The sequence below is a fragment of the Bufo gargarizans genome, chromosome 6 (genome assembly GCF_014858855.1).
Source record: "Bufo gargarizans isolate SCDJY-AF-19 chromosome 6, ASM1485885v1, whole genome shotgun sequence".
Classification (NCBI taxonomy): domain Eukaryota; kingdom Metazoa; phylum Chordata; class Amphibia; order Anura; family Bufonidae; genus Bufo; species Bufo gargarizans.
This window is the reverse complement of record NC_058085.1, coordinates 52,041,445-52,055,368: the sequence shown is the minus strand read 5'-3', so window position 1 is coordinate 52,055,368 and position 13,924 is coordinate 52,041,445. Positions and strand designations below refer to the sequence as shown.

General features: G+C 41.1%; 1 protein-coding gene across 3 annotated transcripts in view; it reads left to right on the top strand.

Annotated features, from left to right (window-relative positions):
- Positions 1 to 13,924, top strand: part of BAHCC1 (BAH domain and coiled-coil containing 1) — an 88,374-nt gene that overhangs the window by 37,693 nt on the left and 36,757 nt on the right. For all 3 annotated transcript variants that reach the window (XM_044296251.1, XM_044296250.1, XM_044296252.1), the window contains one exon: positions 1,485 to 1,667. In XM_044296251.1, coding sequence (XP_044152186.1) covers positions 1,485 to 1,667 — 183 coding nt within the window. The remainder of the gene's footprint in view (positions 1 to 1,484; positions 1,668 to 13,924) is intronic.

The following is a 13,924-nucleotide window of genomic DNA, read 5'->3' as shown; positions in this document are numbered from 1 at the left end:
ACTCCCTGTCAGGTGACAGAAGCAGCTGGAGGAATATGGGAAGGGGAGGGGGAGTCATAAGAGGCTTGGTAGAAGATGTGAAATTTTAACAGCGCCCCGAAGGCTGGGAGGGAAGGGAATTGATCAACCAGTGATACAGTACACACCCTGTACACTGCTTGCCTATTGCATATGACTTTCATTAATTACTCTGTTTCTTCTCTCCAACTTCTGGATTACGCTTTTGGTTACGAGGCTATTTTTTTTCTCTCTTATTTTCCCCTTCATTTTAATCCCATAATAATAAAAATGTTAAGTCAATAAAATTCTTATGAAACCATGAGGACTGTGTGTAAAGTGTAAGGTCATGTTGTAGCTACAATGCAGAATGTATCGTGGTTTAGATATGAGGGGGTAATTAGGTTTGAGTCATAAATGGATCTAAAAGGGCCAAGTATGAGGACAGAATTTGTATCGGGACCCAGGCAATTCAAGCAGAAGTGATCCAAGAATAAGATGAGAAATGGAGACCCCCCCCCCCCCCCAAGTTCCCAGTATACAGCTCTTCCTTCTTCAGACCATAACGTGAACTTTGGATATTGTAATTGAGAACTGGGTCAACTGAGAAGGTCAACTCCCTCTGATTTTCTCTTCCTTCTTTTTATGGTTCACAATTACTCATCTTCGGCATAACATGGAGATTAGTTTAGGGTGAGTCGGGATCCCAAAAGAGTTTCCTTTCCATTATAATGGTGGTTATACATGTTCCTGAGCTTAGAAACACATCTTTTATAAGGTAGCTCTCAAATAGATTGGTAGTACTGGTCTTGGCAAACATGACACTGTTTTAGGTCTCTTGCACACGAACGTTTTATTTCCCCCGTTTACATTCCGTTTTTTGCGTTCCATATACGGAACTGTTTATTTCAATGGCTTGGCAAAAAAACGGAAGGTACTCTGTATGCCTTCTGTTTCCGTTTTTACATTCCGTTCAAAGATAGAACATGTCCTATTATTGTCCGCATAACAGACAGGGATAGTACTGTTCTATCAGGGGCCAGCTGTTCCGTTCCGCAAAAAGCCATACGGTCGCGTGCAAGAGGCCTTACCGCAGCATTGACTCCTGTTATCCTTCATTTTCTAAGGAGCAAGTGAGGCTGATGACTCCAGATACAGCTCGACCTTCTTCTATAAATGCACCATCTAGTTGTACCCATAAGGAACAACTTTGTAGTACATTTTTGAATAATCTACATTCATGAGATGCCACATGCATCTCTAATACATCACTGGTTATGCAGACAAGTTGCTCATTTCATGGCATGAAAACCAACTCGCGATAGACATCTGTCTAGTTCCAGTCATTTTGCTTGTCCATGCCATCTTGTAGGCTACCCAGTGTTGTGTACCTTAATACTTTGCTGGAATATTCATTTACAAGTATCTGTTGGTTTGCTAAATTGCTATATTATCCCGAAGGTCATCAATATGTCTTTGTTTTTCAGCTAGCACTGGTTTGATGGCGAACTCCTCCCCCTCCTTCATGGGCAGTTTTCTGAGTAGTAGCCTGGGCTCTGCAGCAGCATCGGCACACCCAGCAGGAACACCCTCATCTCCATCCGAAACCACATACAGAGGACCCCATGGGGCCGGAGCCTCCCAGATCTGGTTCTCTCATTCCCATGAAGGTCAGCACTACTATGCATGCAGCTCAATAAAACTGTATTATGGTCATTGGAGGTTGTATTATTCTATGTAAAAATATTATAGAACTGTATTATGATCACTTGGTCTACTCCTTGAGTATTTTTATATTGATTTGAAAGACAGCCCTGTACACAGTTCACCCATCTCACTTTATCTCCATCAGCAGCCCAGATACATACATTGTTCCCCCCCCCCTGCCAAAAATAAGACTTGTTAGGTGTCTCAAGTGTTCTATCATCATCTTGTCTCTTCTCGCCTCTTCTGTCTGAAATTATCACAACAAAGCCTGTCTAAACTCCACTCTACTGCCCTCATCTCCTCCTCATCAAAACCTGCTTAGCCGCATTGTCTAGTACAGACACCTGCAAGCATCCTTAGAACTTAGGCTAGTGACCTTCATAGCCTATGCTTGGATGACCTATGTGGTTGGTTAATTTTCTTAGTAAAACCATAGTATGTGTATCTATTGACATACCTAGAAGTCCCCTCAACCCAAATATCTAAAACCTCCATCTGTTTATTTATTCTTATATGTTATTATATAAAATATATACTGTTCCATAGACGGAAAACTTATCACATGCAAGTTTATGCATGTGTGTGTTGGGGGAAGGGGTGACTTAGCAGGTTTTTTGGCCTCAAAGGTACGTAGGGATGCTTATGGCCAACTTTTGGCCCTTGGGCCAAAACTGCTCTTTAAGTTGTCATACCATAATGGATCACCCATCAGTAATGCCCTCACATATAATGGGCTTAAGATACTTATTTTGAATCCAATAGTCACCTAACAGGTGACTCCCCTGCTTCACAATGGGAAACGCATCAAGAACCTGGTATGTTGCTTGCCCTTGGGTGCACAGATTATTTTCAACATTGTGGGACAAGCTCACCTTGATTCATGCATTGAGTAAATGAAGAGCCCCTTAGGGACTGTCCTAGGAGATGGGTGTTTTTGTCATCAACATGTTCATAGTCCGTTTTGCTTTTGGGAGAACGTGTATTAAGACTAACTGTCTTAGCCTCAAGGTTCCTAGGGTGGAGCAGCTAGTATTTTAAGCTGCTTCAAATATGTCATGGTATATTATTGTGTTGATGTAGAGTTGGGAGGTAATTGTGCATTGCTATGTAGACCTGTAGGTTGGAGGACAACTGAGTTGATAAGCATCACAGTCTTTCATCCATGTAGCAACCGTCTTTCCCTGTGAAGAAATAATTGAAGAAATCGTTGATTGCCTTCAGTGGTGACAAAGTTGTCATTTTCCAGTAGGACATATAAGAGGGACTTATAACAAACTGAGTCCTTATTTCACCTACGGAGTAGCATAGGATAATTATATTGGTGCACTATTCTAAGGATCTCCATGTACATTGGATTACTTTTGCTGTCTTCCCAGTAAACATCCACACTGGGTTTGGCTTATCTGCTATGTGAACAAAGGTCAAGACTTGTTGAATTCTTTTTTTCCCCCTCAAAATTTTGTTGCTTGGCTCTTATACACATTAGATAGTTGACTTATCTAGCTGAAATTGAGACGTTCCACCAAGTACTACTTAACTTTTAAGGCTGGCTATATACGTTAGATAGCTTACAGCCCAACAAACTTTTTTTGAGCCTACCACTATTCCTTTTGACCCTCCACAAACATGCTCACTCTGGTTCGCTGAGAGTGTAAGTGTCTCAGTGGGAAGAGGGGAATAAGCCCCTCCCAGACTACTCTGGAGGTGGCATTACTCCCCTGAGAATAAAACATTGTGCATGTTAAAATTCAGCAGCCAATCATTATCTCCCCTGACATCTGCTGTCAGTGAGAGTCCGGAGCCCCTCATACACATTAGATGGTCAGTCACAAATGGTGGGATCGGCCATCATTAATCTAATGTATGTTGGCCTGCTAACCTATCTCTGCCTGGTCAAGCTTATGTGAAGGCCTTTATATCATATACCAAGATGTGCAGCCAATAGTGTTGAGCAAACTTGTGTTTTAAGTTCGGCGTCTAAAGTTCAGGTTTTGGTTATCGAAGAATCGCGTTATGGATTCCGCTACCACGGACCATAACGAAATTTAGAATCCATAACGTGATTCTTCGATAACGCAAACTTTAGATGCCGAACCTCAAAAGTTCGCTCAACACTAGCAGCCAACTTTCTCCACCTGTTAATCACTGCTCTAGTTTTCTGTACGAAGGGGCAAATCAAAGTTTGGCTCCAAATTTTGATGTCTCATTACGCATGTTTGATGTGCAACCTTCTACTAAATTTGTTTAGTAAGCTGAACCTATTTGTAGATGGGGACCTTATAGTCCAAGCTGACATTTGCTTCATGTATGTTAATGAACCAGGTGGAACTTCAAGATTTTTGTTTTGATTTTATTTATTTTTTTCTTCTTTTTTTTTTATGTTTTGATCCTGGTTGGCATTGTGTTAAGGCTACTTGTGTTTTGACCCGGCTCATTGTGTTTGCCTCTTGTATCAGTCTTCTCTTTGTATGTTTCCTTGCACTGGTTGTTCCCTCTTCCTCTCTTTTGACTATGAAGCCTGAAGAAGGGAGGGGAAGTTTGGACGGAGAGGGGGTGGGGGGTGTAGTTCTAATGTGGAACAAGCCAGCTGGCATCTTTTCAGACTAGCAGCCGGGCATGATGCCAGGGCCCATAGCCAATACCACCTCCCGCTCTCACTTTCTTTAACTCTGCGTGTTTCTGTCTCTCTGTGACTGAACTAATTTGGGAGGAATCGGGGTGTGGCGAAAATATGGCCTTGCCCTTAACCATTTGATTGCCGCTTAGTTTATGTGTTATTGTACAGAGCCAGATTTTTGAGTATGCTGGTTATGAAAGGGTTTATACTATATAAAGTAATTTTGGGAAGGGGGGTGGGGTGGGTTGAGCTGAGGCCTGTGATGTGTTTCCAGTTGAAAAATGAAAGACTCGTAGTGTTTGAAGATGCGGCATCCCTCATTTTTCACTTTTGGTCAAGTGATTTTTTTTTTTATTGGCGCTACGAGCTAAAATCTACAGCAGACCTGGGCAGTCTGTGGTTTCCAAGCTGTTGTGGAACTACAAGATTCAGCACACTGTTCCAGAGCAAGCAAGAATAGTTTGTCTGGTCTTAATTTAGCCTGTAAACCACAAGCATTGGATGAAATTCTGTTGAAAGCAAACATTAAAGGACCTAAAATACATAGAGGCTGGAGAATCAATCTCTGTGTGACAGCAAACTGGCGCAAATATGTAATTTGAGGGTAAATGTGGCACAGATTTCAAGCAGCAGAACCTGCCCCAAATGTCAACCAATCCAACACCCCGGCAACTTTTTTTTTTTTTTTTCCTTTTGTATAATATTGTGTACTATGTTTGCAATCTCAGAAAATGATGTACACCATAGGTAGGCCAGTTATCTTTGACAAGTCTAGAATTTGTCTTTTTCTTCTGGCTTTCCAAAAATTGGAAAACAACGGAAAAAGTTAGGTGTTAGGAGCTAATTTCTAGGAATATTAGGTTTTTGGGCCATGTCCAGCCCTGGCTTACACATACAATAAGCAAGATCAAGGACCAAGATTGATATAAAATGGGCTGATTAAGATTTCCTCCATTGCTTGCCTACCCACTTGTAAACAGTTTTTTTTTTCTTGTAATTTCCCTTGTGGGGTCTAGGTTTAGGGCTAACTGGTTGATTCCCAGTTGATCAGTGGTAAATTCACATTGCTCTTGGGGTTCCCATCATTGGGTAGAAATCGTGGGGCTTTGGCTATTGCCCAGTTCACCACCTTCTGAAACCAACCCTGGTTTAGACTTTCCTCAAGTTGTAATGAGTTCATAAGGATGTACACAACAAATAAAAAGGCACCATTTGCTCAATTTTTGGCAGAAGTTCTACATTCTCTGCAGAGTGTATGTATACATGTATATATCTTATATGTTGGCCCTTTATACTGAAGAACAACGTGGCCCCGACAAAGTCTGCCAACCGCTATCAGTTTTAGCTGGTGGGAAGATGCCAATACATCAACTGATGGTAATTCAATGTCTAGGTGCCAACTTTTTTTTAATTTTATTTTTATAATTTTGCAAATGTTTCTTCCCAATAGTTAGTCCTGTGTCCCAAAAGTTTACTGCCAACTTTAGTTTTAGGTCCTTCTTGAGTAAATGTTGAAGACTGTTCTCCTTGGATCTTTGGTACAGGCGCTGTGTAGACTGGGGGCAGAGCACTGTGCCCATGTCTGTCCTCTGCGTCATAACCTGCCCAGTAATGGAGAACATAAAATTTTTATTTGGTAAGGTTGAGTGATTTGTTTTTGGGCTTCATATCCTGAAGCAGTTCCCTACTCCCACATCTTTCACACACCCTTCCCCAGCTCACAGAGCAATACAACAGTGCTAACATCTGCTGCTTATCCCATCTCAGCAAGAGCTTCCTGCGCCCGGCCTTTCTCTCCACCAAGGGCTGCTCAAGATTGGCAGAGATTACATTTTTTTTCTCCTTTTAACCCCATATAGTTCTTGTGCCAGCTGTATGATTAAAGGGCAGCGTTAAAGAGCCTCTTTCACAATCTCCTATGCACGTGCCAGATTAGTGTGGTGGCATGGAAAGTGTGGCTACCAGTTTCCTGTTTGCCACCAACGCTTGCTATACTACAGTGCTCATTTCATTTTTGCTGAATTTACCTTCTGCTTTTAATTTCTTGTTGAGGGAGAATCTTACTAATGCAGCAGAGTTGACATGGAAAGTATACAGTGCAGTTTTATTAGCGTTTAAAGACACTGCATTGCGCTGATCTATAGCTTTTAAGGAACGTGTGGGATGCCATATTGTTAACAGGTCTGATGTCTTATAGCTTGGACCTAACCTATTGGGGATACCCTTTCTGCAAACATAAATTCTGCAAACATCCCTATGTACGAGGGATTGAATAGAACGGTGGCTGCACACTTTCATGGCTCTATGCATTGAAGTCTACAGGAGTTACAGAGACTGCCCAGCATAGTTTTCTCATGAATGCGGCCGACTGCTTTGGCTTGCAGTACAGTGGTGGTGGCGGCATCTCCTCCTATCCAACACTTATGGCATCTCCTGTGGATAGGCCATACATGCCTATAGTGGAAAAACCTCATTGGGTGGGTCTGGGGCACCTAATAGCCAATCAGCTCATGAGAAGCAGCATCAGTAGAAGGGTGAGCTTCGCTTGTGGGGGGGTAGTGACCTCCTATGTTAGTTTGGACTGAGACATGTGTTACAGGGATGTAGTATCAAGACTGGAAAGGTGAAATGTTACCATGTGCAGCCATTGAGGAATGAATTAATGAATGAACATACATTATTCCAATCACTTCAGTGTAACATGGGTTAATAGGTTAACAGATGAAACAGATGCAAGAAGGATCGGGTGTGTCTAAGCCAATGGGGAATGGAGAGCAGGCAGATGTTAATGAGCCCACATACAGATGTTATTGACATACAGCCTGTTCTCTCCGATAACTAATCCATGGTTCAGTCATCTGTGAATAGGTTGGGTCAAGGCTCTTTCATACAACCAGTTCTCTCCAATAACCAGTCAATGGTTTGGTCATCTGTGACCGGGTTGGGTCCTGGCCCCTTTATACTTCCTGTTCTCTTCAGTAACTAATCCATGGTTCGGTCATCTGTGACTGGGCTGGGTCCTGACTACATTGTACAGCTTATTCTCTCCAGTAACTAATCCATGGTTTGGTCATCTGTGACTGTGTTGGGTCCTGGTTTTTTCATACAATCTGTTCTCTCCAATAATTCCATGGTTTGGTCATCTGTGCCCAGGTTGAGTCCTAGCCCTTTCACGTAACCTGTTTTCTCCAATAACAAATCCATGGATTGATCATCAGTGACCGGGTTGGGTGCTTCCATCCTTACATTTTACAGACCAATGGATTGTAAAAATCTATTTATTCAAATAACAAAAATAAAAAAAAGTTAGTTTTTTTTTTCTAGATTTAATGTACAAAAATATTTAAAAAAAAGGAAATTTTAATATATAAATAGTAAATATTTTTTTTAAAAATTAGCTACTTACAAAAAAAAAATTCCACTCTGTGCTTGTGACTTAAAGTAGGCCATGCGTTTTTGGCAGCTGAAGTGTCCCAGAGACATAGTAAGTGTGTGTCAATTCTGTATGACTTCCTAGTCACCTGGTATGTATATTTATAATCCAAGACTACTTTAGCGGCACTCCACACCCCTTCTCCCTCCTCCTACTCCTCTTGGGATCTCCTGTAGGGTTGGATGTCAAGGAAATACCTGGCGTTACCTTTAATGTAGCTGCCAAAAGTACTGGCAGTTTCAAGGGCTTACTTTGTATTCTTCAGCCATAACTGTGGTACAACATCCTTGCGTGATTCTTGCTATTAACAGTCTCCATGCTGGAATAAAAAATAAAAAATACATTTCTTTTATCAATTTGTACAGTTAGGACAGTTGTGGGTAAACTGCTCCTTTCCAGCTGTTAAACTACATCTGTAGGGGTGGGTGCAGCAGTTAAGCAACCGCAGCTTCAGGAGCACACGTGCAAGTCAGCCTAGGGGAGTGCTTAGCTGGAAGGGGGGGGGGGGGTCAGGAGGAGAGCTAAAACATTTTTTTATTTTTTTTTATAGATCTGAGGACATGGGTTGCTAGATGGCCGCTAGCACATCCGCAATACCCAGTCCCCATAGCTCCGTGTGCTTTTATTGTGGGGAAAAAACTATTTGATACATATGCAAATTAACCTGAGATGAGTCAGAGCTTGAAAATATGACTCTTCTCTGGTCACACAAGTAAGATATTATTATTATTTATTATTAAAGCGCCATTCATTCCATGGCGTTGTACATATGATAAGCGGTGCACATGCATAATACAGACAATTTCACTAATCATGAACAAGATGAGTTACAAACTGGTACAGAAGCAGAGAGGTTCCTGCCCGTGAGGGCTTACAATCTACATGGTATGGGAGAAGGACACAGTAGGTGCGGGAGATATGACTCTTTTTTTTATGTTAATTTGCATATGTATCAAATCATTTTTTTATTTTTATTTTTTACACAATGAAAGCACACAGAGCTATGGGGACTGGGTATTGCGGATGTGCTAGCGGCCATCTAGCAACCCATGTCCTCAGCTCTATACCCCAAATCCCGGTGACGGGTTCCCTTTAAGCTTGTTAATTATCATTATGATTAACTACTATATTTATATTTGTTTGTTCTTTAGTTTTTTTTTAAATAAATTACTCATTTCATTCAAAATTAATAATTAGTTTTGTCTATTTCTTAGTTCAGAGGCTGATGTAGTAATATAAAATATTAAGTTCTTAATTGATATACTAATATTAAGTGTTAATTGAAATAGTCACAGTAGAATTGCACAGACGCACAACTCTTGATGATCTATATTATTTTCTTTTACCGATCTGTGCCTTTTAGTGCCCACCCCCCTCAATCAGCTAGTAGATGCTGCTGATGGCATAAAAAGAAAAATACACTTTTTTTAAATTTTATTTTATAAGCCTCAAACCCCTTATTCACTCATCACCACATTGTTAAAGTCCCCCCCCATCTTTCATGTCTCTGCTGATACCAGTTCCCCCTCCTCCCCCTCCTCCTCCTCCTCCTCCTCCTCATGTCTTCAGGCATTGGCAATAAAAAAAATAAATAAAAAAAAAAAATGTAATTAAACTTGCAAATAGAATTCCTAAAATATTCCCAGGTCAACCCTTTCCTTGCTGGATTGGCACGGTGATGACACGCGTTTCAAGGCTCTGGAAACAGACTTCTAAACACTGTCACACAGAATCAAAACAAAGCGTCATGAATTAATATAGACGGAAATCTGCTGCCGACCCTACCCCCCTTCTATGGGTAGATACCGGATGTTATGGTTGTGTTATAAATTATATAAATTTTTTTTTTTTTCCTCTACAGCCGGCATGTGACCCATGTGCACAGACATGCTTGATAAAGGGCTGCTCATGTCTTATTTAAAGCCGGAACGTTGCTGCTATATTATTATTATGCATCAGAATGTTCGGCTGAATGATTCAATAAAAAGACACTTCTGAACACTGCAAAATGGTGTGCCGTCTTGATACTTTTTTTCTGAAAGTCCCTCAGATTTCTACTTCTATAATTGCCCCCAGTATTCATTCCATATCGGAATCGCTGGGAAAAAGTAACTGAAATGGGGTAACTGCATCCTTTGAGATAAATACCAGGGTGCATGTAGGTGTTTCTGCCTCAATGTAAGGGTACCTCCCCTAGTGTACTAATAGACACAAAGGCACAGGTTCATGACTGGTTGCAGCAGGGAAGTCACTGTGCATAGATGGGAAATGTGGGTGACTAGGTGACCAGAAGACTGCACTCTGTATCTCCAAAAAATGACAGCAGCCCATGATAGTGCAGGAGACATGCCACATTCTGGGCTATAGGTGGCAGAATTCCACTGTGCAGCCAGTCAGTCATGTTGCATCTATTTCTGCCATTTGTACTCCTCCGATTCTTGTTATAGCTATAAAATGACAAATATTAACGAAAAAAAAGAAATGTCAGCTGCGGGCACAAGTTACGTTGCCTGGTTCATTCTCTGCCTGCAGTACTCCATCCTCCCTAGCCAGTCTATCTCCTAATTTTGTGCAACACACAAAGACTTGTTGTCTGCATCTGTCCTTGAATGGAGCCATTTCAGGCCCTGGCGTAGGCTCCAGGCTTCAAAGCAGACTGCACATTTTGTACCCGGGCATCTCTGCCCCTTCGCCCTGGGAATTCCTGAAGCACAGCTGCACGGAACTTCATTCTGTGGGGCTCAGAATTGCAAGCTCTGTTCCTAGGCCTGGGGGGCGAAAAGAGATGAATTTTTTATTTTTTTTCCAAGGGGCAGCTGTTATGATTCAGACTACTCCAAGTACTCTCTTCAATACTCAATAGGCGTCCTAAGCTCAAAGAAGCCTTATCTCCTGCTGAGGGAGCTGTCTGCTTAACTGTGTTACTACTGGACATGCCTTTCCAGATGTAAGTTCATATGGCCTTGCTATATCTCATAAGTCTTTCCATGTGTCAGGAAGACGAAGCATGATCGGAATTCATCAAGTGGTACCATTAAAGATCTCGGTTCACACCAACTGTAAATTTATAGGGACTATTGATCTTGGGGAATGGATTTTCTGGACAGATCAAGTAAGCTTGCATTAAGATATACATAGATTAAGACAGACTGAGCATCTGATATAGTATTAATAATCATCCTTTATATAACACCAACATGGTCCACAGTGCTTACAGTTTGTTTTGTAAATGCAAGTGTTGTCCCAGGTTCCTTGGGAAATTGGCAAGATCTGTAGGAACTTTTTTTGGGATGCCATTACTGCACTTCTATATTTCCAAACTAGTTGATAGCACATCAAATCTCCCATATCGTGTTATCAGCCATGATCCATAAATATACATGCACCAAATTAAATATATCCAAAGGACGTCACAGTTAGGTTTGGTCTTCATCTTCTGATGCTCTGTGTGTTGGGCAACGGTCCCAGCTTATGTTGCCCACCTCCATCTTGACTTGAACATTTATAGAGCTCAACCCTTCTATACCAACTAAGTCTTGTAGGACAAGCTTGATGGAACTGCCTCTCTTTCTCCAAGGGATGTGGATGTAGGGCCTTGAACAAACCACAGACCCTTCTATTCTGGAATGCTGGAAGGCTTTTTTTTTTGTTTTACATTGTTCACCTTGTTCACTGTGTTATAGACAGCCACTTCTTTTGGGGCCTGTGTAGAGAGCGATGATCCAAAATCATGTTCGCTTCTTCTTTCTTTCCTGTAGATGACATGAACCTGAATAGCCCTTACCCTCTGTACCTACAAACAATGGTTTATAGGATGCACTTGAGGGAACCATCTCTCTATTTCCAAAATATAAGAGTGTGGGGAATTGACTAAATATGAAACCCTTTTATTTTGGAATAATAGGAGTCTCAAACTAGATGTTTTTGGGTTGTTTGACACTTCAAATGTTGTGGACACATTGGAAGGCATCTTCTTTAGCCACCTTGTTTGCCCATCTTGTTCTACATTCTATGCACAAACAAGGGATGTGACTGAAGGACATGGCACACATTGAAAAAAAAAAAAATCTATGTTTTTAGTTTTGCGTTGTTCAGCTTTGACCGCCTCCTTCTAAGAGCATGCTTACTCTCCCTAATGACAAATAATGGATCAGTCATAGCTAGAACTACCTTACTTGGGCAAAAATTTGGTTTTCAGCACTTGCCAAAACGAAATACGTATCAGATCCTTCTATGATGAGGGGGGTTCACATTTGTCATAATCCTCTCTCATGCTATGTCTCTTAAAGGCATGGTCACATAGCAAACAAAAAAAAACTGTACTGGCATGTGGTGCCATGGTATTACCAAAACAAGGCCCCATATGGATTTTTTGATGGGGCTTCTTTTTCTATATCTGTTCCCAGCTTCTCTTGTTTGCTTTCAAAAACCTCCTTGTGGCCCATTTTGTAACCACTCCTCCTGCATCTGAAGACTTGTTTTGTTACTTGCGGGCGAGGCTGACTACCTTGGTGCATTAATGCAAACTGATGTAACATGAAATATGACATTTGCAGTAATGAGCATTTTGAGGCACTGACACATAACTCTGATTCCTACCCCCAAGATACAACTCCTATTCTTTGTTAGAACAGGTTAGAAAGATGTCACTGGGGGAGGAGAACAGATGTTCACCTATAATATTCTTCAGTAACTCCATATGAAAGTGCTGGGAGGCGGTTGATGAGTCCAGGGGTCAGTGGAAGGTTACACGTGGGAACGGGGCATCTGTGGTAGAGGAATTTACTGACTGCTGTTTACTTAAATGAAAGCTAGTAAAAGTCTTTTAACAAGAGGCAATTAAAAGAGACAGCTGCAAGAATGTCGAAAGCTTGGAAGTCTTCTTTCCCAGTCCTCCTCCATAGACTGAAATCTTTCCACTGTAGGTCAAGGCAATTTGACTGTTTCATTGTAGCAAGGTACAAGCTGTTGTGGGCCATAGAACTTTTTATGTTTCTCACTAGAACATCTTGGCTCAACATTAACCCATCTACAATTTATATGATCGCTGGCTGAGATGGTGGGACAATGCAAAGGAGGAAGGGTCCATTGGTAGAATTGATGTGGCCATGGAAGACTACGACCATGGTAATAAACATTGAGGGGCAAGGCTCTTTCCCAGAGGGCATTAAAAAAAAAATCCTGCATATAAGCAGATTTTGAGAATTTTTTTGAATTTTTCTTCAGAATTTTTTAAAATCTTTTATTTTGTTTCCAAGGGCAAAACTCAAGAACAATGAAATTATGTACGTTAATACTTTTTAAACTTAATAACATTAAAGGGGGTACAGGATTAGGAAAGCATGGTTCCCTTCTTTAAGGCACCTGTGTATGAGTTGTGCCTGCTACTGAAGTTTAGCTCCACAGAAAGGAATAGGACTGAACTGTAATAGTACACAACTTATAGTAGTGCTGTTTTTGGAAGGAAGCAGCTATGTTCTTCTAATCTTGTACAACACCTTTAAAAGAGCAGCTGGACATTTTTAGAAATTCTTTTTGGCCAATAGACCAACTTTAATGTTTAAAAATCATGTCACCATTGTTATCAGCATAAGCCCTAGAGGGACCCTTCAATCCGGTTTTCGTACCCCTGACTTTCACTCTTGGGTCTATGTTATAAAAACAAATTAACTTATCAGTAATTTTATGGCACAGGGGAAGAAATGAGAGAATCTTAAGTAAAAGACTCGGGCTTTGAGAGAGTGTGCAATCTCTGTGAGGATATTGGCTTCATCAGGGTTGATGTCCTACAGGGCTAAGGTCCTAATCTAAGTTACCGCCATCTCTGAACCATTGGTGGCTTATAATAAAGTCATTTTGGGGTTCTTTCAGGTCCTGGTGCTGTAGGGTGGCTCAGATTTACCCCATAAATAATGCCTGACAACAGATAAACTTGGCTTATTGTGCGTGGTAATAAAAGCTAGAACATGTTCTTGCTGTTTGCTGCAATTACTTGGTGTGTGAGGCTCACTGTGTGTAATAATAAGAGATCAAGAGTGGATATTAAAGAATAGTGTCCCAGTGGGTGGCTGGATATGCAAAAATTTTGCTGATTGAGCGCATCTTGAGCTAAACTGTATACCTGAACTCTTGGGTTAACCCTTAATATCAACCGTTCTTGTGTCTTCTAC